This window comes from Leuciscus leuciscus, assembly GCF_965113295.1.
Source record: "Leuciscus leuciscus genome assembly, chromosome: 3".
NCBI classification, from domain to species: Eukaryota; Metazoa; Chordata; class Actinopteri; order Cypriniformes; family Leuciscidae; genus Leuciscus; species Leuciscus leuciscus.
In genome coordinates, this window is record NC_138727.1 from 8,087,662 (window position 1) to 8,113,106 (window position 25,445).

The 25,445-nt window shown below is 43.8% G+C and overlaps 2 protein-coding genes across 2 annotated transcripts in view; both read right to left on the minus strand.

The window, feature by feature from the left end:
• The window catches only part of LOC309494509 (interferon-induced protein 44-like), a 63,201-nt gene extending 37,960 nt beyond the window's left edge, over positions 1-25,241 (minus strand). The window contains exons 1-6 of the mRNA XM_082163931.1: positions 25,150-25,241; positions 25,027-25,060; positions 22,445-22,649; positions 22,159-22,305; positions 21,887-22,058; positions 21,460-21,560 (exon numbers count right to left, since the gene is read on the minus strand). Coding sequence (XP_082020057.1) covers positions 21,460-21,560; positions 21,887-22,058; positions 22,159-22,305; positions 22,445-22,649; positions 25,027-25,060; positions 25,150-25,189 — 699 coding nt within the window. The 5' untranslated portion in view covers positions 25,190-25,241. The remainder of the gene's footprint in view (positions 1-21,459; positions 21,561-21,886; positions 22,059-22,158; positions 22,306-22,444; positions 22,650-25,026; positions 25,061-25,149) is intronic.
• LOC309495934 (uncharacterized protein) lies at positions 1,150-3,732 on the minus strand (the record flags this gene model as incomplete). Its single annotated transcript, XM_082165872.1, has 2 exons — positions 1,150-1,259; positions 2,908-3,732. 2 exons carry the CDS (start codon positions 3,730-3,732, stop codon positions 1,167-1,169), a joined length of 918 nt encoding a protein of 305 aa, XP_082021998.1. The 3' UTR covers positions 1,150-1,166.
• Positions 25,242-25,445: the final 204 nt, after the last annotated feature.

Below are 25,445 nucleotides of genomic sequence, written 5' to 3' on the forward strand. Positions count from 1 at the left end.
AAGTATATTATTTTATTTAAACATGAATATGAAACTAAATCGTTTTTTAATGACTGGGCTACAACACATAGGCCTATTAGCCTACAGTACAGAGAAATTTAATGTCGCAACTTGGTCGGACTAAAAGGGGAGAAAAAATTTTTTATTGGGTCGGTCCTAAATTGACAGTGTCGGTCGGGTTACGGCAAACAAGAATATTTGTAAGGATGGCCTGACAAAAACACATATTTGCGTATGTGTAATGCTGGTAATTTAGACATACAAAATATTGCACATTTTTTCATCCGCTACCCGCCCGCAAGGAGTTCATTATCCGCCCGCGTCCCCGCCCGTGAATTTTAGGATTGTCACAATCCACCCGTTTTAGCCACTTTTATCCGCGGGTACCCGACCCGTTGCAGGACTCTGATTGCACTTCTAAATAACTCAGTTGAGTCTTTATCCTCCTTTATTTCCTTGACTAATCCCTATGAAACAGCAATAGGAAAAATGTGCTTTGCGTTCAGACCTTCTCACAGGAATAGAAAGATTCGACACTTCTCCACATATGCATCTGTCATTTGGATGCTTTACAACCAATGCCAGCCCATAATTCAATGTGCAGTGCCCCAATCTTAGTCTAGTACACTCAAAAAAAATGCTGGGTTGTTTCTGTAAACAAATTGTTGGGTTGATTGTGCTGGGTCAAAATGTTGGGTTGTTTGGGGTACTGTAAACACATTATTGGGTTGCTCATGCTGGGTCAAATGAGTTGTAAGGGGGTTATTCACAAATAAACAGCTGGTTGGGTTATTTTGACCCAGCAACTGGTTTATTCTTTGCGGAACTTTCTGGATCTTCACTTCAGACTCGAGGAGCACGCCACTTGGAGCAGGCAGTGTTTTATGGTAAGTTAATATTAATGTTTACCTATATTTTAAAAAAGTTGTGGTAACAGCAAGCTAATTTCACTGTTCAACATACAGTCTTTGATATGGAAGTGTGAGGGGTAACGTAATCGGTTACTAACGTAACCTCGGTTCTCTCTAGAAGAGGGAACGAGTATTGTGTAAGTTAGCTTACGCTACGAGGTAAAGTCATCTTTTCTCGAGATATGAAGCCAAAAAATTATCCTTAATTTTTATTCATTGTCAACGCAGTGCAGCAGCTAGCAGACCTAGAGCAGGCTATCTAGCGCTCTCATTGGCTGCTCCGCGGCAACTGCAGAAGCCTACCAGTGAGCCTGGCGTGACTTCACGCCCAATGAGGGCACACGCGCCCTCACGCGTCACAGCCCGCCAGAATGGGAGTGGCTTAGCGTATAAAAGGAAGGCTCGGAGGCTGATACCCTGGTTTTCGTCGACTGAAGCGACAAGAGCTTGTGGCGCGAGCACGGCGGGTTACGCAATACTCGTTCCCTCTTCTAGAGAGAACCGAGGTTATGTTAGTAACCGATTACGTTCTCTTACGAGAGGTTCTCTCGTATTGCGTAAGTTAGCTTACGCTACGGGAACCCCTTGTCAACGCCGTGCGCGCCCAGCATCCACTACATGAGTCCCAGGGGAAACCCGGGGAACACTGATAAGTGGGAAACAGGAGGCCGACAGTTTATTAGTGGGCCAGCACATGTTCATAAGCACACATTAGGGGGTGTAGAGCGGCTCGGCCGGTCTATACTGACATAACCCTTTCTAGTGCAGCTCAACCAGGAGAGCTAAACCGAGTAAGTAGCCCGCGCACAAAAGTGTGGGCAGGACATACACACGACTCAGACTGATAGAAGTTTAGCCTGCAGGGCGGGAACTTCCAGGTTATAAAACCTAACAAATGTAGAGGGGGAGGCCCAGCCTGCCGCTGTACAAATGTCATGAATGGAAATCCCGCTGAACCAAGCCCACGATGAGGCCATGCCTCTGGTGGAATGAGCCCGGATGCCCAAGGGGCACCGCAGGTTTCTGGATGCATAAGCTGCCGCAATAGCGTCCACTATCCATCTGGACAGACTGTGTTTTGAGGCGGCGAGACCCTTGGTGCGCCCTCCAACGAAACGAAAAGCTGCTCCGAGCGCCTGAAAGCGGCGGAGCGCGTGACGTAATTCCTCAGAGCCCTGACAGGACAGAGGAGGTTACTATCAACCTTGCTGCCGGATGCCGGTAGGGCTGAGAGGGAAATGACCTGCGCTCTGAAAGGAGTGCCCATCACCTTGGGGACGTAACCATGTCTCGGTTTGAGAATGACTATTGAGTCATTAGGTCTGAACTCAAGACACGCCGCGTTAACTGATAACGCGTGTAAGTCACCCACGCGTTTAACTGAAGACAGAGCTATCAGAAAAGCGGTTTTGAAAGTGAGGTATTTCAGATCCACAGTGTCCAAAGGTTCGAAGGGATAAGCTTTCAGGGCCTCTAGGACCAAAGACAAATCCCAGATCGAAACCGAGGGGGGCCGCGGGGGATTCATCCTCCTGGCTCCTTTAAGGAAGCGGATGATGAATTCATTCCTTCCTAATACGCGGCAGCGCGCCGAGTCGGCGAACGCTGCAATAGCCGCAACATAGACTTTGAGCGTGGAGGGGGACCTGCCCGCGTCCAGCAGCTCCTGAAGGAAGCACAAAACACACGAAATCCCACACGCTTGTGGGTTTAAATTTTTCCCCGTGCACCACTTGTTAAACACAGACCATTTTGACGCGTAGAGCCGTCTCGTAGAGGGGGCTCTAGACTGCGTGATCGTGTTCACGACCCCTTTTGGCAAATCAACGAGTATCCGTTGATTCTCCAAGCATGCAGAGACCAGCGCTCTGGATGGGGATGCCAGATCGAACCGCGGGCTTGAGAGAAGGTCTCTCCTCACCGGGATCGGCCATGGGGCTGAGTCTGCCATCCGCATTAATTCCGGGAACCATGTCTGGTTCTCCCAGTGCGGGACTACGAGGAGCACTGAGTGGTGCGTTTCTCTGATCCTCCCGATCACCTGGGGTAACAGCGAGATCGGGGGAAAAGCGTACAGCGGGAGGCTGGGCCAGGCTTGGGCCAGCGCGTCCTCGCTCTTCGAGAAGAATATCGGGCAGTGGGCTTTGTCGTCTGCTGCAAAGAGGTCGACTTTCGCTCTGCCGAACAGGCGCCATAGAAGCTGGACTGTCTGGTGGTGCAGAGACCATTCCCCGGGGGGAACGTTGTCTCTGGACAGTCTGTCTGGGCCGACGTTCAGGTGACCGGGCACATGCGCGGCTCTCAGCGAGCGCAGTGAGCCCTGAGCCCAAACGAGGAGGCATTCTGCCAGCGCGCAGAGGATTTTGGATCTGATCCCGCCCTGACGGTTCACGTAGGACACCACTGACATGTTGTCTGTGCGAACTAGTACATGGTGTCCTTGCAGGTATGGGAGAAAATGTTTCAGTGCATTCTCGACCGCTAGCATCTCCAGACAGTTTATGTGAAGGCATTTCTCCCGGTCTGACCAGAGGCCATAGACAGGTCTGCCCTCGAGAAGCGCTCCCCAACCTAGGTTGGAGGCGTCTGTCGAGATCGTTTTCCGGTGCGAGATAACTCCCATTGTAACTCCCCGTTGGTACCATTCGGCCGCCAGCCAGGGCTGCAGGGCTGAGACGCAGCCCTGATTCACACTGACTCGCGATCCGCCGGCAATCCACGCTCTGCGGGGCGCTCTCGCTTTCAGCCAGCGCTGAAGCGGGCGCATGCGCAGTAGGCCCAGCTGAAGCACCGCTGCAGCTGAAGCCATGTGGCCCAACATCCTCTGAAATGCTTTCAGGGGGAAACACCTGCCTTTCTGAAAAGACGCGGCGTGATGTCGAATACGGCGCGCGCGCGCTGTGTCGACAGTCTGGCCGTCATAGCCACCGAGTCCAGCTCTATTCCCAAAAAAGAGATCGACTGACTGGGTATTAATGAGCTCTTGGTCCAGTTGACCGAGAGACCCAAGCTTTTCAGATGGCTGAGTAGCGCTAGTCTGTGGGATATGAGTTCTTCCTCTGACTGCGCTAGAATCAACCAGTCGTCCAAATAGTTCAGAATTCGCATGCCCTGTGTTCTCAGGGGAGCGAGGGCCGAGTCCATGCACTTCGTGAACGTACGGGTGCTAAGGACAGGCCGAACGGGAGGACGGTGTATTGATATACCTGACCGTCGAAGGCGAATCTCAAGAATGGCCTGTGACGGGGTATAATCTGAATCTGAAAGTATGCGTCTTTCAGATCAAGAGAAATAAACCAGTCCCTCGGGCGGATTTGCGCGAGGATTTGTCTGGTTGTGAGCATTTTGAACGGCCGTCTCATGAGAGCTTTGTTCAAATATCTCAGATCTAATATGGGTCTGAGAGCTCCGTCCTTCTTGGGAACGAGGAAATAGCGGCTGTAAAAGCCCGTCTCGGTCAGAGAAGGATGCACTCGTTCTATCGCCCCCTTGCGCAATAGTTTCGCTATGTCTGTATGAAGCAGATGGGCTGCTTCTGTATTCACTCTCGTCTCGGTCCGTGCTCGAAAGCGCGGGGGACGGCGAGCGAACTGCAGCGAATAGCCCCGTTTCACAATGTTCAGCACCCATTCTGACACGCCCGGGATAGCTTCCCATGCTTCTGCATGCATAGCTAGGGGTCGAATGGCCGCTGGGTCCCGGCCGCTGCACAGCGCGGGATAGGGAACTCGTAGCAGAGGAATTTGCGCGGTGCGCGCGCTGTCGATGCTGGGGAACGGGAGCTCGCTGATAGCGATAACTGGCTGGACTGCACTCAATGACTCGGTCACTTGGGACGGAGAACGTTTTGCAGTGAGAAACCCGTGACGCGAGAGCGGCGTGGGTGTTAATGTGTTTATCAGTAAGTGTGAGCGCTCGTGGGCGGGCACAGGGCTTACATTCATAACATGGCCAGTGTTGGGGAGCTTTATGTGATCTAACCCCCGGGGCAGCTGTGTGACAGAGCGGGCAGTGGGTAGGTGTGAGCACTGACTCGTGGGCACAATTCCTACGCTTAACACTCGAGCGGCGCGTGCCCGCTTTGTGAGAGTGAGCTCTGTGAGAGACACAGGGGAGATCGTGCTTGTGTGTAGGGGTGAGCACTAGGGCTGTGGGCACATTTCCTACACCCAAAACACCGTCGGCGTGAGCCGAATAACCAGAATTAATACTCTTTTTCAGATTTCTCTGGGTCGCTGTGCGAACGGCGTTTGTGTGCAGGCGAGCGAGTTGTGTAACTGACTCGTTGGCTGCAAAATACACATCTGCAGTCGCCTTTTTAGGTGACTGACAGCGCAAAATGCTTTGAAGGCTCAAATGTTTAGACCCTCATAGTTACTCAAACACCATCATGTGAGCGGGAGGGTGCGAGGGGCGGGTTCACTTCTGCATGTGAGAAGCTGGCCGCGAGCTCGGCATAAAACACTTTTGCCGCCAGAGCCGGACTCGAACACGGGTCTCTGGTGCGAAAGTCTAAGATTCTGCCACTGAGCCACAGGGGGAGAATACATAGGCTGCCGGTTCGCGCGAGGATATTATAGAGCGTCGTCATGTTTTCATGTTGCAGGCGTGCGTGCATTGTGACAGGCTCGTTTACTGCAATATTAATATTTCCAGCCGCCTGAACTCAGAGGGGACTGAGAAATGTGTGAGGATTGGAGATTGGCCCGGCCTCAGCGGGGCTACAATTACTCTCTCCTACTTTCGCCGGTGAGTGAGGCACACGGGGTGCTGAACATTGCTCGTGACCGTCCGCTCTAACATCCCTTGAGAACGGCGCAGTTTGCACGGCACAAGCAAACGGAGAGAGCGCGGGAAGCGGGGGCGAGTAGTCAGAGAGCGTCATCATGTTTTGCAGGCGTGCGTGTACTATAAACAGGCTCGTTTACTGCAGTATTGATATTACCTGTCGCCTGAACTTGGGAGGGGACTGAGAACTATGTGAGACATGGCGGTCAGTCAAGCCTCGGCGGGACTCACACACTCTCGTTTCTCCTTTCGCCGGTGAGTGACGGGCGCGGGGGCGGTAGCTTTCTTGTAACGTAAAGAAAAACTAGCCCCGTGATCGTCCGCTTCTGCGATCCCTTGTGAGCGGCACGGTGTGCGCGGCTCGAGCAGAGGGAGAGAGCGCGGGAAGAGGGGCGAGTAGCCAGAGAGCGTCATCATGTTTTGCAGGCGTGCGTGTACTGTGTAACAGGCTCGTTTACTGCAGTATTGATATTTCCAGTAGCCTGAACTTAGGGGACTGAGAAATATGTGTGAATGGATATGAAACACTCTTTTCTCCTTTCGCCGGGAGACGGGCGCGGGGTAGCTTTCTTGTAACGTAAAGAAAAACTAGCCCCGTGATCGTCCGCTTCTGCGATCCCTTGTGAGCGGCACGGTCTGTGCGGCTCGAGCAGAGGGAGAGAGCGCGGGAAGAGGGGCGAGTAGCCAGAGAGCGTCATCATGTTTTGCAGGCGTGCGTGTACTGTGTAACAGGCTCGTTTACTGCAGTATTGATATTTCCAGTAGCCTGAACTTAGGGGACTGAGAAATATGTGTGAATGAATGTGTAACACTCTTTTCTCCTTTCGCCGGGAGACGGGCGCGGGGGGCGGGGTAGCTTTCTTGTAACGTAAAGAAAAACTAGCCCAGTGACCGTACGCTTCTGCAATCCCTTGTGAGCGGCGCATTTTGCGCGACTCGAACAGAGGGAGAGAGCGAGCCCCGTAATCGTCCGCATCTCTGACATCCCTTGTGAACGGCGCAGTTGCGCGGCTCGAACAGAGGGAGAGAGAGAGCGGGGAGTGGTGCGAGGCATTTGAAACAACGCCTCGTAGGAAATTTCTCTTTTAGAAGCGAGAGTATGTGTCGCAGCGGCGAACACACACAGCAGTAAAAGGATATGACGCCGGATAGCGTAGCAGGCACGGATGGCTGAAGGCGGCGAAGAATCGTCCGGCTTCCTCAGACGCTGTCCTCTGCTTGCTCTGTCGCTTGCTTCGACGGCGGCGGCTTCTCTCAGAGATCCAGCGATGCAAAGAGCTTCGCTGAAGAGACGAAAATCAGGGTATCAGCCTCCGAGCCTTCCTTTTATACGCTAAGCCACTCCCATTCTGGCGGGCTGTGACGCGTGAGGGTGCGTGCGCCCTCATTGGGCGTGACGTCACGCCAGGCTCACTGGTAGGCTGCTGCAGTTGCCGCAGAGCAGCCAATGAGCGCCCTAGATAGCCTGCTCTAGGTCTGCTAGCTGCTGCACTGCGTTGACAATGAATAAAAATTAAGGATAATTTTTTGGCTTCATATCTCGAGAAAAGATGACTTTACCCCGTAGCGTAAGCTAACTTACGCAATACGAGAGAACCTCTCGTAAGAGAACGGATTTATTCTGTGAAACGTAAATAGCCACAGCTAGCCGGTTAGATTTTTTCACAAAATGCTGCATCGTTAAATCCTTAATTGTAAACCAGCTATGCCTATATCAGCAGCCTTTTTTGAAATATGCAGTTTAAATAGTAAATTCATCACGTAAATATCGTATTCATGGTGGACGTTGAGTATTTAAAAGTGAGGAAAGCGTTTTGAATGAAATCCGTAATCGCAGTAGGCTAGCCTATGTTTTTAGTCCCTCACAGCAAGGGCTCGCACGCAAAATCTGCGGGAAATTAGTCTCGAGGCTAATGTAACGTTTGTGTGTGGAATGTTTGAGTCTGCTTGTATATTGTAGAAATACTCGCAAGAAGAAGCGACTGGGGAAAGTTCCAGCATAGTCTCCTCCTGCGTGTGTCTTCTGTAATGTCTCTGTCGGAACCAGGAATGTTCCGAAAAAAAATAACTGAGGAATAACATCACAATACGCGCCGTCACATTCTGGTTAGTAGTGTAACGGAATTACCGCCTGGAATATTGTCAAATTGACAGGCGCCAGTTTTGAGAAGAAAATTATTAAGAATGATCGTCAATAGGCCTATTTAAAACTTTAAAAATGTAGACTTACATGATACCCTACCATGCATGTCATCTTTCATTTTATTGTGTAACATTATCTAAGCGTGGCGATCATCAGCGCTGCCAGAGCAGCTTTGCTGGTTTGTGAGTTTTAATGTTAAAGACACTATCAACATTACAGAAATATTTTGACTTTTATTGCCTAAATGTTGACAATATTAGTCCAAAGTACTCTTTTATTACTATAATTCAGTTTGCAAATACTGAATTTAAATAGACATTTTGTTTGTTTGCCACATTTAGTCATATTTTGTAATGTTTGCAATAAAAAAAAAAATGTATACTTCCAAAAAAAAAACTTTACTTGCATGTTAGTTATATTGCAACACTCTAATTGATTGTGTGTAATCAACAGGTGGAGACCAACATGGTTGAACATTCACAAAATGGGATGACTGGAGCATTGCTGCATATTCTGTGCCTCAAGGATGAGACGAGGGGGACGTCTGCCGCAAATAACAAAAGGAGAAGAATAACTTGTTTGTGAACAACAGTCTATGTTCGGATCATCTCTGCTGATGACGATGCAAGGGTAAATAAAGAACTGCTTCTTTCAGTTCTAACGTTACAGAGTTTTCTTTACTTAGTTCAAGTTCAAGCACATTTACAACAGCTACTAGGCTGACCAAAGTGCTTTACAGAATAACATGATTAAAATATGTTAAACAAATAAAATAAAAAACGAGAGCGACACAGAGTAACCATAATATATGAGTATTTTACCATAAAACAGGAATAGCAGTATCAGACTCAAATATAAATTAGTAAAACCTGTTGTGTTCTTTTATAAATAAAGACTGTCGCCTTGAGTGTTCACCGAGCCGCTTTATTAACAGCTTTATTAACAGGCTGCAACAACATTGTGTTTCCCACTCGCCCCTGTATTGTCTGCCCATGCAGTACTCAGACATCATACATGCCAGTGTTGCCCTCTAGTGGTAACATGTAATATAGATTACACCACAAAACCAACCGAAGAAAAGAATCCTAAAGAAATCCTGAAGAAATAGCCTACTAAAGAAAACATGTAGGTTTTTAACAAAGACTTGAAAGCAGACAGAGAAGGGGCCTTTCTAATCTCTAGAGCAGGGCGTTCCAGAGTCATGTTTTGTACAAGCTGAAGATGATAGAGGTGTGCAAATGAAGCCAGGGTTTCCGCTGAATGTTTCTGGAAAAGATTCGAAGCATCAAGAGTGTCGAAAACGGCGCCATCTTGTGGCAGGTCAAATTTATAGCAGCCATGTTTATGAGCCGCTGAGTGTTTTATCCAAAGCCTGACGACGCTAAATGTTCAGTTTTCTGATAATATAATTCACATATTAAAGTGTGGCAATAAAATAAATGTAACAATTATATTAATACTAATTATAAAAATACCAATAGAGTTTCTTGATGCAAGTAAATGTTGGTCTATTTATTTTATGGTTACTAATAACAATAATGATATTACCATGAGTCATGGTAATAATCATTATTGTTATTATTATTATTTGTATTCTTTTTTTTTTTTGCCTCTGTCACAGTGTATTCTTAACCTGAATTAGCACTGTTCATACGGTATAGGCAACACCAATAGCTATCATGTAACACAAAATAAACATATGTTTTCTTCATGATACAGGGCATAATCTTAGTTTGGTTTTTATTTTGTTACCATTAGACATATCACTGGGTTTTAATTTGAGGTATGAAAACCTGATGATACCACATATTGAAACCTAAATTCATATAACATAAATTGTCAATTTAAAATGATACTGTACACTGGTGTACAGTAAGCATTTCTTGGACTATTTAAATGTATAATAAATAAAATAAGATAAAAAGATCGTCTTGATCCATGTGGCAATCAATGGGCAGGTACAGTCCTCTTCGCACTCAACAATAATAGTTAAGAGCGCGCGGGGGCTATTTATACCGCAGAGTCGACCTGTCTTTCTGTATGACGGTAACTGGAAATTCAAGCTTCGATTTTTCACGATGGATATACTCGCGACATCAAGTATAGATTGTGTTAAACACAATAAGAACACTACAAATTCTACGTTTATTGGTTAAAACAGTCGGTATTTCCCACAAATGCTTCTGATTTGCAGCTGCTATTGGCGTACGTCACGATTACTAAGCGCTGCTATTGGCCTACGTAAGGTTTAGGTCACGCTTATTAAGGATGTAAGGCGAACGGAACGAAACAGTTAAATTAACAATAAATGAACATGGTGAGTTACATTTTATAAACAATATTGTCAATATTGTTTGTTTTCCCTCTATTTTGCTGACGACAATTTCAAAATAAAGCCATATTACCAATGCAACAGACAGCGATTGAACCGAACCGTGAATTTTGTGAACGTTACATAATCCTATATAATTATAAATTCAATTGTTATAATACTTTACAATATTACTGTTTGTTGTTGTATTTTTCAAAACTTGAAACTTGTGTGTGTGTGTGTGTCAGTTGTATTTTTAAATGTTTTTGAAATAAGTCCTTATCCTCACCCAGCCTGCGTTTATTTGATTAAAATATAGTAGCCTATATGAACAACAGTATTGTGATATATTATTACAATTTGAAATAACAGTTTCTATTTGGACATATAGGCTATTACAAGTATTTTATTTATTTTTTCCTGATTTCTAATTTTAACGATCTCATAGCTTTATTTATGCAATTGTAAATGTAGTGAAAATATATTAATGCCAGATCTGATGCCACTTCTGTGTATGCACTGCAAAGATGGATTTTCCTTTAATGATTTAATTTGACTGGTAACAGTGTATATTGTGTAATTATTCTAATATAATTTAGTCTTTTCTCTCTGTTTTGCATCAAGCAGGGGCGTTGCTAGACACCTTTTACTGGGGCACGTGCCCCAGTATAAATCTGCTGTGCCCCAGTAAATCTGAAGTTTGAATTTAACAATTTATTTTATTTGTCAATGTATTTAATAGAAATTATATTATAGGGTAATATAAATTATCTATTTGCAACGCTAATAAAACAATCAACGCTTGTAAAAGCAACGCAGTTTAACCGAAAACAGAAACTGACCCGCGCAACAGAAATCCATGTCCGCGCGCGTCTGTTTCCTCCTAGCAACTGCAGCGCGCGCACATTTGAGCACACCGAAGTTCAGAAGTTTGTAAATAATACAAATAATCTTATTTTTATTCATTATTGGCTTCTGTAGATGGACATCAGAATTCTTTTTGTACGAAGCAGGGACAGGGAAGCAGAAAGGAGAGATGATGAGTTTGAGGGAGGTAAGACTTGATAAACAATTTACATCATCAGACATCAGATGCAAAAGCATCAAGCCTCAGAAAAACCAATATGAAAAACCTCTGCCAAGAAATGGAATTGCACTTTACTAATAGGCAAAGACTTTTTATACAGAAAAACTATGACATTAGACTACTATAGACTACTATGACTGGGAGAAAGTGCAACGTGCAATATGGCAGAATAAGTCCCGTATTTTGTTCCGATCAGACTGTAAAAGGAGATGGACGACGCCCCTTCACTCTCTTCCACAAGAAAAGTGAAGCCGCCAAAGTCTCCAAGTCCAACGCTATCTCACGACCAATTCGTACGAATTCGTACGAATGATAAAAAGTTGGCTAATTCGTACTAATTCGTACGACCTCACTCGTACGAATTTGTACGATTTGTCTAAACCCACGTGATGGGTAGGTTTAGGGGCGGGGTCAGGGGTAGGTCATTCGTATGAATTCATACGAATTGGCCAATTCGTCAAATATGTACGATTTTGCAAAAATCGTACTAATTCGTACGAGTCAGGTCGTATGAATTCGTACGAATAAGCCACTTTGTAGAATTTGTACGTTTTCCCGTGAGATCGGGCTCCCAAGTCTGCGCAGTAGCCTAGTGAGCGTGAAGTGAGAAACTCAGTTTTGAGAAAGAAAGAAATAATTTTTACTCCCTTGAATTTCTGTTTATAGTGCAAATATCCATCCATCCATCCATCCATATATATATATATGTATATATATATATATATATATATATATATATATATATATATATATATATATATATATATATGTGTGTGTGTGTATGTGTGTGTACCGTGTGTACATACATACACACTCACACAGCGCTTTAGAAATAGAGTTGAGTTTCTGACTTGCCATTTTTGCATATTCAGTGTGTGTGTGTAGATCCGTGTATATTTAGATATACATATATGAGCTACAATATATTGTTGCACAGCAGCTTCACAATAGTAAAAAAAAAAAAAAAAAAAACGCCTGAGAAGCAGCTTGGCCAACAAGCATCAATATTCAGTTACTTCACTTTTACTTAGTCACTTCAGTGTTGATTCAGTTTAGTTCAATAACTGTAACATTCATCAAACATACTGTATAATATATACAGTGTATTTGGGCACATACAAGTACGTGTGACAAACTCGTGTGAAAAAACAAAACAGACACACTGAACAAGCAAAAGACACAAGATAGTGTTTTACATAATTCATATCTGTGTGTAGTTTGAGGTGTATGTGAGTGAGCTTACTAGTTACTACGCAAAAACTAAATTTTTGGAAGTGTTAAAATAGTTTTGAATGTTGACAATACACATTAACATTTTGTAGTGTGGATCATTCATTGCAACATTTATCCTCATTCATGTTTAAGAATCTGTTATCTGCTTGATAAATCATTTATGCCCACTGACATGCTTTTAAAGCTTTTGACCTTCAAACACCTTAAAATACACATTCGTAGGTCCGAGAAATCCAAATTTTCACGGGGGAGTATGCCCCCGCGAACCCCCCTAAGTTACCCAACTACCCAGCCTGGTGTTTTTGAAACAAACGCCCCTGCCTGCAGCACTGTACAGCACAGAAAATAAACACATTGTTGTGTTCTGTACTACTGTCTTTGATTGTTTGTGATAACAATGAATCAATCTTTCGGATATTAAATTTATATTTAATTGACCTATCGGTAAGCCACGGCCTCCTTAGTTACTGTTTCTATCTCAGACAAACAATGGGGGACCTGTGCTTTATGTCTAGCAACGCCCCTGGTTACTATGCTGTTTATGTGTCAGAAATTCAGAATATATGATCATGTAACGGAGCTTCATGAGAAATTGCGCTGGTAGGCTACTCGATACGCGCTTTGAAGCTTCAGTGTCAAATGTAACATCACTAGAAGACGAGCAATTTGAGACTTGGATATACCGAGACGTAACAAACGCACGAACAGCCATTTCTAGAGTTTTCGGAATGAGAAAGCCTTTGATTTTAGACAATAAACTAAGTTGATAGAAGCTGGATCTGATTACGGTGGACATATGTTTGTCAAATTTTAAAGTCTGGTCAATAAGATGATTAGGATAATATTTTGGTTCTTCTTAAGACAACACAATTCTAGTTGGTCAAATGTTTGGGGAGAGATACTAATAATATTTTACAGGGAAATAAATTCTCACCTCACGCAGTATTTTCAGTTTTATCTGAACAGATCAGTGTTTTGACTGCTGTGCATAAAGACATGCCTGTACATAAAAACTAAATAAAGTATGTCTGCATACAGAATAGCTTATGTCCATGAATGGCTTACCCCCAGTCAAATTCCCTCCATGGTGTATCCAGTTCTATGGAAACACATTTAGCAATTAAGTTTAACAATAATTTGGTAGTATCTCTCTGAGAATGTAAAGCCCCTAAAGCCCCAGACAATAACATTTAATTTTGTAACAGAATAATAGTTTTTTTTAATAATTTTTTTTTATTTACATATGTAATTTATCACTGTTTATTAATGTTTTTACTCAACATTTGTGCAGTTTTTGGAAGATTTATGATATATTTAAAATTTCTTTAAATAAATAAATATTTATTGAAATAGGCTTTTTACAAAAAACTGCATTTTATGTAAAATTCACTTTATAAAAGACACATATTTCTAACTTTCATTCATGGGGATAACATGGATAATTTTACATGGTTTAGTGTAAACTTTTTGCCCATATTTTGTAAAATGTAGTTTTAAAAGTAAAAAATTATCATTTTAGCTACTAGATGGCTATAGAGCTCCACTATATGTGTGATGAAGCAGACGTGAGAGACGGATCCATGTGCAACAATTTAATGAACAGTCTTTTCCAAACAAACGTTTCAATAATAATGCAAACACAAAAGGCAGTAAAGCTTGAAAAGGGTGCAGGCTGGCACTCAGGGCAGTAGGTGGAAACTCAGGGTCAGAGACAGGCTTGGTTCAGGGCTGGCAGCTGGTAACGGAATCCGGGGACAGGCTTAAGGTCAGGGCAGGCGGCGAGAATCAGAATCCAGGTACGGTCAATGGTCACGGGGCAGGCTGCAGACAATCAGAGAAGTTAGTAACAGGCAAGGTTCAAAGGCAAGGTCTGACAGGAATACCAGAAAACGCTCGGACATGAATCACAGTGAGACAATACTTCGCAAAGGACGCCGAGATAACAAGGCGTATATATAGCTTTGGGACCAGAGTTCATTCAGATCAGGTGCGGGGATAATCAGGGAGAAACAATCCATACTAATCTGAAGTATGCATGGCACTAGAGTTCAGAGGAGAGCGCACGGGGCAGAGTTCACAGAGAATCATCAGGGCAGGACGCCGTAACAGAGCCCCCCCCCTGCGAGCGCCTCCTGGCGCGAGGGAATTGACGACGGCGGGGTCTGCCCCGGAGTCGAGGTGCAGGTTTCTCGGGGTGATTACGATGGAACTCCTGAGTGAGCAATGGATCCAGAATGTCAGTGGCATTGACCCAGGAACGTTCCTCTGGACCAAAACCCTCCCAATCTACTAGATACTGTAGTTGACCGGCTCGACGTCTGGAGTCCAGCAGATGGCGCACGCGGTACGCCTCCTCTCCTTCCACCAGGATGGGCTGGGGAGCAGGGTCCTCAGTATCCACAGTATCCACACACCTCTCTTCAGTAGGAGCAGCAGCTGGTTTGAGCAGAGAGACGTGGAATGTAGGGGAAATGCGCATATGTCTGGGCAGAGCAAGGCGGAATGACACAGGGGTAATTCGACTGATGATTTTGAATGGTCCTAGGTATTTCGGGCTGAGCTTCCTACACGGGAGTCTGAGGCGAAGGTCCCGTGTGGACAACCACACCCATTGCCCTGGCTGGTACTCAGGACTAGGTCTACGGTGACGGTCAGCTTGTTCCTTGCTGCGTCTTACAGCACGTTGGAGGTGAGTATGGGCCAGATTCCAGGTTTCCTCACTGTGTTTCAGCCAATCATCTACGGCAGGGACATTGGAGGGTTCCCCAGACCAGGGAAACAGGGGCGGCTGAAATCCCAGGATGCACTGAAATGGGGTCATACCTGTAGAGTGTTTGTGTAAGGAATTTTGTGCATATTCCGCCCACATGAGGTAACGACTCCAATCCTCCTGATGACTGTGGCAGTAAGAACGAAGAAAGCGAGTGACTTCCTGGTTCAGGCGTTCAACTTGCCCGTTGGCCTGGGGGTGGTACCCCGAAGTGAGGCTCACGTTGACCTGAAGCTTCTCAAAGAAGGCTGACCAGACACGGGAAGTGAATTGGGGACCTCTGTCGGATACAATATCCTCGGGTAATCCGTAAAACCGGAACACAAGATTGCACAGATGTTCAGCCGTCTGCAGAGCTGTGGGCATCTTGGTGAGCGGAATGAGACGGCATGCTTTTGAGAAGCGATCAATCACTGTGAGAATGGTGGTGTAACCCTCTGAGGGTGGCAGGTCTGTGATAAAATCTATGGCAATATGAGACCATGGGCGCTGCGGAATGGGCAGGGGCTGGAGTAGACCCGCAGGCAACAGACGAGAAGATTTCTGGGTATTACAATTCTGACAGTGCTGAATAAACTCGTTGGTGTCCTGGGAGAGCGTGGACCACCAGTAGCGGTTCTGTAAGAGTTGGATGGTGGCAGTGATTCCAGGATGGCCGGAGCTGGGAAAGGCATGCACATGGTTTAGCAACCTGTCACGAAGAGTTTCAGGAACGTAGGTTTTCCCAGGCGGGCATTCAGACGGGATCACCATGTTGGCATTGGCCAGGGCAAGTTCGGTTTCGATATCCCACTGAACGGGACCAAGGACTAGGTCAGGGCTGATGATAGACTCGGGGGCATGGATTTCTAAATCGGTGTCAAACTGGCGAGACAGGGAATCAGCTTTGGTATTTCTAGACCCAGGCCTGTAAGTCACAGTAAACTGGAACCGGGAAAAGAACAGTGACCATCTTGCTTGGCGTGCGTTCAGTCTCTTGGCTGTGCGTAGGTACTCCAGGTTCTTGTGGTCAGTGTAAACAGTGAATGGGTGAGTGGATCCCTCGAGCCAGTGACACCACTCCTCAAAGGCCGACTTCATGGCCAACAACTCGCGGTCTCCGACGTCATAGTTCCTCTCCGCTGAGTTCAACTTCCTGGAGTAGAAGGCACAGGGGTACAGTTTAGCAGGAACTCCCTGACGTTGAGAGAGGACAGCTCCCAGACCAGTATTCGAGGCATCCACTTCCACTACAAAGGGCAATTCAGGATTAGGGTGATGCAAGATAGGAGCAGTAGTGAACCTGTCTTTGAGCTGGTTGAAAGCCTGAGCAGCACTTTCGTTCCAGGGAAGGCGTCTCGTGCCCTTACGAACCAAGGCTGTCAATGGTGCTGCCACGGAGCTGAATCCCCTGATGAAACGTCTGTAAAAGTTTGCGAAGCCCAGAAAGCGCTGCAACTCCTTTAACGTAGAGGGCTGGGGCCAATTCACCACCGCTTTGACTTTGCTCTCATCCATAGCCACGCCCTCTGGACTGATCACATAACCCAGAAATGTTGTGGACGTCTGATGGAAGTCGCATTTCTCTAACTTGGCGTAAAGTTGAAACTGGATGAGTCTTTGCAGAACGGCTCGGACGTGCTGGATGTGGGCTTCAAGGGTGTCTGAATAAATCAGGATGTCATCTATGTAGACTATGACACAGCGGTGGAGCATATCCCGGAATACATCGTTGACAAAGGACTGGAAAACAGCAGGACTGATAGAGAGACCGAACGGCATCACGAGATATTCGTAGTGCCCAGTACTTGTGGAAAATGCCGTCTTCCACTCATCTCCCTCGCGGATCCGAACCAGGTTATAGGCTGAGCGTAGGTCCAGTTTAGTGTAATAGTTGGCCGTGCGGAGGAGCTCAAGAGCGGCGGGTACTAAGGGCAGCGGATAACGGAACTTGACTGTGCACTCGTTGAGTGTTCTGTAATCGATACAGGGTCGTAGACTTCCATCCTTCTTTTTGACGAAGAAGAAACCAGCCGACACGGGAGACGTGGAAGGTCGAATGAACCCCTTAGCGAGCTCCTCTTCAATGTACTTTTGCATAGCTTCAGTTTCAGGCTGAGAAAGAGGGAAGATGCGGCCCCTGGGTGGCAAGGAACCTGGAATGAGCTCGATGGCACAGTCGTTCTCTCGATGCGGGGGTAACCTGGTAGCTTTGACTTTACAGAAGGCTTCGGCAAGGTCGTGGTACATGACTGGCAGGTTTGATGACACGGGTTCCTCCCGGGGCTGAGTGATACTTCGGACCGGTAGGGGTTGGACTGTCGTAAGACACTTGGAGAAACAGTTCTCGCTCCAGCTGATTATCTGACCTGTAGTCCACTGAAGATGAGGGTCGTGAGTTCTTAGCCAGGGTAAGCCCAGGATGACAGGAGTATGAGGAGCATGGAGTACATAGAAGTGTATAGTCTCGCAGTGAAGTGCCCCCGTGCGCATATGAAGCTTCTGAGTTACGTGAGTAATGCGGCCAGTGCCTAGGGGGCGTCCATCGACAGCCTCGACAGAAAGAGGAGAAGTGCAGGGAATTAGAGCTATCTTGTGCAACAGAGCAAAATTTCTTGACATGAAATTTCCGGCTGCCCCAGAATCAACTAAAGCTGTAGCAGTAAAAGATCTTCCATTATTAGTGAATTCTAATGGCACTGAGATACAGGATAGAGGATTTAAACAGTCAAGGTTCAGACTCACCGAGGGTTTATCCTTGAGTGTGGGTCGTTGAGGACAGTGCAGACGGAAGTGACCGGCGCCACCGCAATACATGCATAATCTCAAGGTCCTGCGGCGTTCTCTCTCCTCCACAGACAGCTGCGAAGTATTAATCTGCATGGGCTCGTTGGTTTCGGTGGGCGTGACCCACGTGGCGCGAGGCGCAGAGAGGCTGCGTGAGGTGTTCGCAGCGCGGCTGCCGCCGCGGCGAGAATGCATCAAGTTGTCGATTTGGATGGAGAGAAGAACGAACTGATCCAGATCCTTTCCCTCGTCGCGACAGGCTAGCTCGGCTTGCAATTCGTGATTTAGACCCCGACGATAAACCACCTTGAGAGCATTTTCTGTCCAGTCGGTTTGAGCTGCTAGAGTACGGAACTTCAGTGCATACTCCGAGGCGGGAGTTCGTCGCTGCGCGAGCTCCAGAAGAAGATCCTCCGCTCCCTTCCCCTCCTTGGCATGTTCGAAGACGGCTTGAAAACGTTCCAGGAATTCTCCGTATGACGCAAAGGCGGTGCCATCATTCCTCCAGACCGCGGTGATCCACTCCAGCGCGCGCCCGGTGAGTAGAGAGCATACAAATGCGATCTTGCTGGCGTTTGTGGTATGTAGAGAAGTCTGTTGGGCGAGATACAGAGAGCACTGTAAGATGAAGCCCTTGCATTTACCTGGGTCTCCGTCGTATTTCTCGGGTAACGCGAGGCGTGGGCTAGCGCTTGCGGTCGTTAGCGAGTCCGGTGAGAGGACAGGTGCAGCGGGTGCTGATGCGGAAGCCGTTTCCGCGGTAGGTTTTTGCAGGGCTTGAACCGCTGTTATCAATTCCTCCGTTAGCGTGGTCAGTCGAGACAGCTGGTGGTGATGAGTGGCTAGCTGAGAGGCTTGGGCGGTGTAAGCAGCCGACAGGGCGGTCATAGTCGCTGGATCCTCGTTTGGCGAAGTATTCTGTGATGAAGCAGACGTGAGAGACGGATCCATGTGCAACAATTTAATGAACAGTCTTTTCCAAACAAACGTTTCAATAATAATGCAAACACAAAAGGCAGTAAAGCTTGAAAAGGGTGCAGGCTGGCACTCAGGGCAGTAGGCGGAAACTCAGGGTCAGAGACAGGCTTGGTTCAGGGCTGGCAGCTGGTAACGGAATCCGGGGACAGGCTTAAGGTCAGGGCAGGCGGCGAGAATCAGAATCCAGGTACGGTCAATGGTCACGGGGCAGGCTGCAGACAATCAGAGAAGTTAGTAACAGGCAAGGTTCAAAGGCAAGGTCTGACAGGAATACCAGAAAACGCTCGGACATGAATCACAGTGAGACAATACTTCGCAAAGGACGCCGAGATAACAAGGCGTATATATAGCTTTGGGACCAGAGTTCATTCAGATCAGGTGCGGGGATAATCAGGGAGAAACAATCCATACTAATCTGAAGTATGCATGGCACTAGAGTTCAGAGGAGAGCGCACGGGGCAGAGTTCACAGAGAATCATCAGGGCAGGACGCCGTAACAATATGCTATTTGACTAACTGAAAGATATATTTTCACAAGATTTTCCAGTTGGATTCATATCTAAATATTATGAAATCACAATTCTAACAATAAAAATGTTTTTTTTTTTTTTTTTTACTGAAATTTAGTTTTTTCAAATATGTTACATTATGATTAGAATCAAACCTGAAAAGGATAAAAGTTTAAATTTTAGAGTTTATCATTTATTACAATCATCATTTTTTGCATATAATTGTACAAATGTGATCTACACTTCAGTTACTAACTGTAAAAGAACAGATATGTACAGTTAGATTATATATTGAGTACAAATACATGACATGAACATTAAAATGCAATGAATTGAACAGCATAAGTTAACAAATAAGCAAATAAAGCCAGCCACCTCCGTTTCTCATAACAAGCGCGGGTGAAGCTCCGGGTGTAGCGTTAGCTTCGTCCTCTGTCACTGGCCTGTAAATCGGGTTGGTCCGGTCGGAGATCCTTTATTTCTTAAAGGACTTGTGAAAGGTTTTTATTTGTAAATCAATGACAGAATTTGGTTTAACTTCTGCCATTCTCTCTACGAAAATGATCAGCCTAGCAATGTTTTGACGTAGTTCCACAGAAATGTTCCTTACTTGAAATCTGGCTCACGTCTCTACACAGACAAAAAAAAAAAAAGTCCTGAGTTAATATTGTGCCATAATTAAACAAACAAATCCAGCATTTTGCAAAACAAACTCGATCTGCTTTGCAAAGGAAAACTCGACTCGCAAACAAACAGAAAGCAATGTGCAGATACAAAGGTCAATTTGAGCAAAAATGCAGTGGAGTCACAAATATGTATTGTGTAGTTCATAACACATTTCACTATACCACAATGTGTTTTACAAATATAAATAAATGAGCCTAGATAATATTTCACAAACAAATACAAACCATCCTACTAATTGCATCCTGCAAATTGCACCTTTGAACAAATACCAGATCTAATGCATACAAATGCATATCTGTCCGTTATGATTGTGAGACACTTGTTTTTTTATAAGATCTCTCGGCTGGTTTCTCTCACAAATGTGTCCAGGCAGATTTTCTTTCAAAAAAAACAAAACAAAAAAAAAAAACCCAAAGAAGAATACACTGATATATAATATTCATAGTAGACAATGCCAGATTTATTCAAGTTAGACATGCTAGATCAGCAGTGCAGGCAGAGAATACATTTCAACATGAATTTAACGAAAGCCATGCTTTCTCTCAGTCTGATTGCTCCAGATCCCCAAATTCACTGTTTTGGGACAGGTTGAATGCATTTATTGTCAAGAAAAATGAACAATTCAAGATTAAATAGGATTTATTCAACAGATCTCAATAAGCAACAGTTAGTTCAGTTTGTTCATGCATTTTTTTCATGCATTATTCCCACATTACTTATTTGTGTCATTTAATAGTTTTAATGTTTTTAGATGTAGAACGATTTTACATTGTAACTTTTCTTTTCTTAAAATAAAAATAAAATTTTGAATCTTTCTATTATTTTTCAGATTTACATTAGATTTAGAGTCCCAGATTTTCATTGACTGTGAACCCTGCTGTACATATATTTGTAAAACTAAACACAAAACACAGTCCTCTCAATGCTAGTTTTAAACCACAATCTTCTTAAAATTATGTTCTTTTGAAAATGTATCACAATCAAAAGAATGACCCACTCCAAATGCATTATATGTGATTTAACTTTGAATGTCCATCAATCTATCATCAGAAATCTGAACAATCTTTTCAAGTGCCTTTAGTATCAGAGCATCAATGTCACCCTTCGGTTCACCCTCATTATGGTAGTTCTTCACTGGGTAGATGTTTGTCAATGGCACACCCGTTTTGGCACTGCACAACTCCATCTGGACAGGAACAGAATGTTAGGTCAGAAAATTTGACTGATGTGATTGATAAATTGAAACACGTGTATGTCTTTGGATTATATCACATACCTTCTCTTTGATCTTCTTGCTCTTGTAGATCTTCCTTAGATCCTTGTTGACCAGCGGACATGCTTCATCCACTTTGGTCATGACAACCACTTGAGGAATCCCTACAGAAAATGCACAGGCAATGTAAAGGTTCTTTACATTGTTTTTACACAAGTCGTTTTTCTTCCACATTTAAGGCAGTTTGTTGTACATATCTACATAACTGACCCACATACATTTTCCGGGTCATGTAAATAATTAAGCAGAAAAGTTGAGCCTTGTAACAAGCCCTGTTTGCACTTGGCATTACTGTATCTGGATTTTTTTTTTTTTACCCACACATTGAAAAACACACAAACTCAACCCACTTTTATGCCCACTTCTCTCTCGTGTAATGCAATGTATGTGAACTCATGAATGAAAATCATAATTAAACATTCAGATTTACCCTTATCACTGATTCTCTGGCGGATGATCCTCAGCTTATCAATAAGTTTATCATCTGTGTATTGGATTAGATCTGCGGGTATGACGTACACCAGGCAGAAAGCCTGATCGGAGAGGTTAGGGTCACTGGTGTAATGTTGATCCGTATGAGTGAGTGCCTGTTCCACATTGAACTAAGATTGGAAATAAGCAATATATGTTAAACGTCAAACCTGTTGCACACTCACAAACTTTATGTCAAAATGCTATTATCACAATATAGGGGTTTATTACTTTATAGCCGTCTTTCACATGGCCAAACACAGTGTTGATGATGTCCTCTGGTTGTGACCCAGCCATTGCTTGAGCTTCTAAGCCCATTATGTCCTTGAAGACGAAGGGCAAAGATTTTTTCCCACTTCTGATGGTATATGCTTTGAGCTAGTGAAGACCAAAAATATAGAGGCATAAATATTTGTAAACAATTTCCAAGAAATCATCATATGAATAACTAAAATGCTCAATGCTTTAGGTCAACTGGACATTTTAGAGAACAACTGTATAGGTGACAAATACCTACATTTTGTGTGAAACTATGACTGCCACCACCAGCTGAATCAACTAGCGCTCTAGAAGTGATCCGTCCTTGAAAGGCACTATCGACAGAGTTAATAAAGCTGGACTTTCCTGCTCCAATTTCTCCAGCAACCAGAATCTTGATGTCCGTTACATCTGGAGAACTCAGTTTGAAGTTTTCCAGCTTTTTTTTTAGGGTTTCTTTTTGTCTGTCAAATGAAAACAACATTTAACAGAACTTCACATAAAGCTTCTGTCACTCCATGTGATTTTGCCATAGTTATGGACCCATTCCCAGTGGAGCTATTGCTGTTCTAAATAACTCAGCTGATTCTTTATCCTCCTTTATTTCCTTGACTAATCCCTGTGAAACAGCAACAGGAAAAATGTGCTTTGCGTTCAGACCTTCTCACAGGAATAGAAAGATTCGTCACTTCTCCACATATGCATCTGTCATCTGGATGCTTTACAACCAATGCCAGCCCATAATTCAATGTGCAGTGCCCCAATCTTAGTCTAGTAATAACCACACTATCCCTCCTTCCTAAACCTATATTTATTGAATTTTTCACTATTGGCTGAAGAAAAAAATTATTATGTCTGCCTTTTTTTTACCTCTTCCCATTCTTTTTGCCATTATTTTATTAATCCTTGCTGAATAATTTACACTCAACTCTTCTATACATTACTTCCATACTCAAAATGAATAGGTTTGTTTAATTTAAAAAAAAAAAATTTTTATCGGCCTATTCGTTTCCTCGCACTCCTATGTGAGCTGTAACCCAAAGAAATCCCACTGTATTCCCCATATTAATTATTAGATTCAATGTTACTTGTATTTCTACTATTAAATCTGATCCGGCCCTACTCTTCCTTCCTTTTATTGCCGTTAAAGCTGCAGTTGAGTCTGAGCATATTACTCTTTTACCAGTACCATTTTCCTCCACCCATCCAAGGGCCCATTAAATAGCCACAAACTCTGTAGTAATGACACATTATCTGAAACTCGATTTCCATTCTTTATATTTAAGTTTTTCTATTAATTGTGTTCATTGATTCATCTACATATATTTGCATACTCTGTCCAATTACTTTTTAAATAATTGTTAATTGTTAAGGACTATGAGACAACAAAAGTTGTTGTCAAATGTTTGCATCGGAATGGACTATATAGGTAGCCTACATAATTTATTAAGTGGAGTTCTTCAAGTGGTCTGTGGAGGGCAGCAATACGCCTTAGATGCGTGTAGTCTGCCGCAAATAACAAAAGAAGAAGGAGAAGAATAACTTCACCCCACCTCTATCTGGAAAGAAGTGGCACAAGCAGTTCGGAGCATCTCTGCTGATGACGATGCAAGGGTAAATAAAGAACTGCTTCTTTCTATAAGTAACGTTACAGAGTTTTCTTTACTTAGTTCAAGTTCAAGTTAATTTATATAGCACATTTACAACAACCACTAGGCTGACCAAAGGCTTTACAGAACAACAGGATTAAAAGAAGATAACATGCATAACAACAAATAAATAAATAAAAACGAGAGCAACATAGAGTAACCATAAAACAGGAATAGCAGTATCAGACTCAAATATAAATTAGTAAAACCAACCGAAGAAAATAGTCAATATACTAAAGAAAACAGGTTTTAATCTCTAGAGGCAGGGCGTTCCAGAGTCGTGTTTTGTACTAGCTGAAGACGAGCAATTTGAGACTTGGAGAACAGGTGTTGTGCCGAATTTCGACCCCCTGCCAAATTATTACCCCCCTCGTTGAAGTCAGTACCTGATTGCCTAATCCTAACCGCACCCCTAATCCTAACCCCTCCCCCATAGCTAATCCTAAACCTACAAATACTAGGGGGGGTAATAATTTGGCGGGGGTCGAAATTCGGCACAACACCTGCAATATAAAGAATGGCAGTAATCTACTGTAGCCGAGACGTAACAAAAACATGAACAGCCATTGTCTAGTTTTCGGAATGAGAAAGCCTTTGATTTTAGAACAATAAACGAAGTTTATACAAGCTGGAAGCTGGAAGCAAAGCAAGTCACAATATCAAATTTGATGCTCTGCATTAACTTTTTAGTTTTATGTGGTCAGTCAATTTTGACTGTGGACTTTTTTTTTTAATGACCACTTATACTCATCAAATGAAATACAGTTTTTATTTTATTATTTTCAGATTGCATATCTAAAAAATGATTGAATCACTCAAAATGAGGAAACCATTTTTATAAGCATTTTCATCATTAATTAGTGTGTTCGAGTATTATCCTGTAAAAAAAAAAAAAAAAAAAAAAAAAAAAAATCAATATTGCCATTAATGATATCAACATCTGAGGATAAAATGGATAATTTTCTACTTTTTGGCATTTTCACAAGTAAAATGTTGGATACAAATCCATGCTAAAATAATTTTCCACTAAACATATTTTACAGGGAAATAAATTCTCACCCCACACAGTATTTTCATTTTTATCTGAACAGATCAGTGTTTTTACTGCTGTGCACAAAGACATGCCTGCACATAAAAAATAAATAAAGTACTGGTCTGCATATAGAATAGATTATGCACATGTAAGGCTTACCCCCAGTCAAATTCCCTCCATGGTTTATCCAGTTCTATGGAAACACATTTAGCAATTAAGTTTAACAATAATTTAGTAGTATCTCTCTGAGAATGTGTCTATATGGAAGAAAGACCCTCTCACCTGGATTTGGTTGCTCTGGTTGTGAGTCTGATGATCCCATTTTGTTTTTGCTTTTTTTCACCCCCTCCAATATAATTATATCAGCTCTCTCCGGGAGTACAGTTGACTTGTATTAAGCAAGCGAAATCAGAGCGGTTATATACTGTAGGCTACATTTCAGTTTCACTTTCATTTTTGCAAGCATAGGCTACGCATAATTAAAAAAGCCCACACCCTTGTTCTTTTTAGTTGTCTATGCTGTTGATCACACATTGACATGTATATTATTTCAAAGATACCACGCATAAATATGAGTC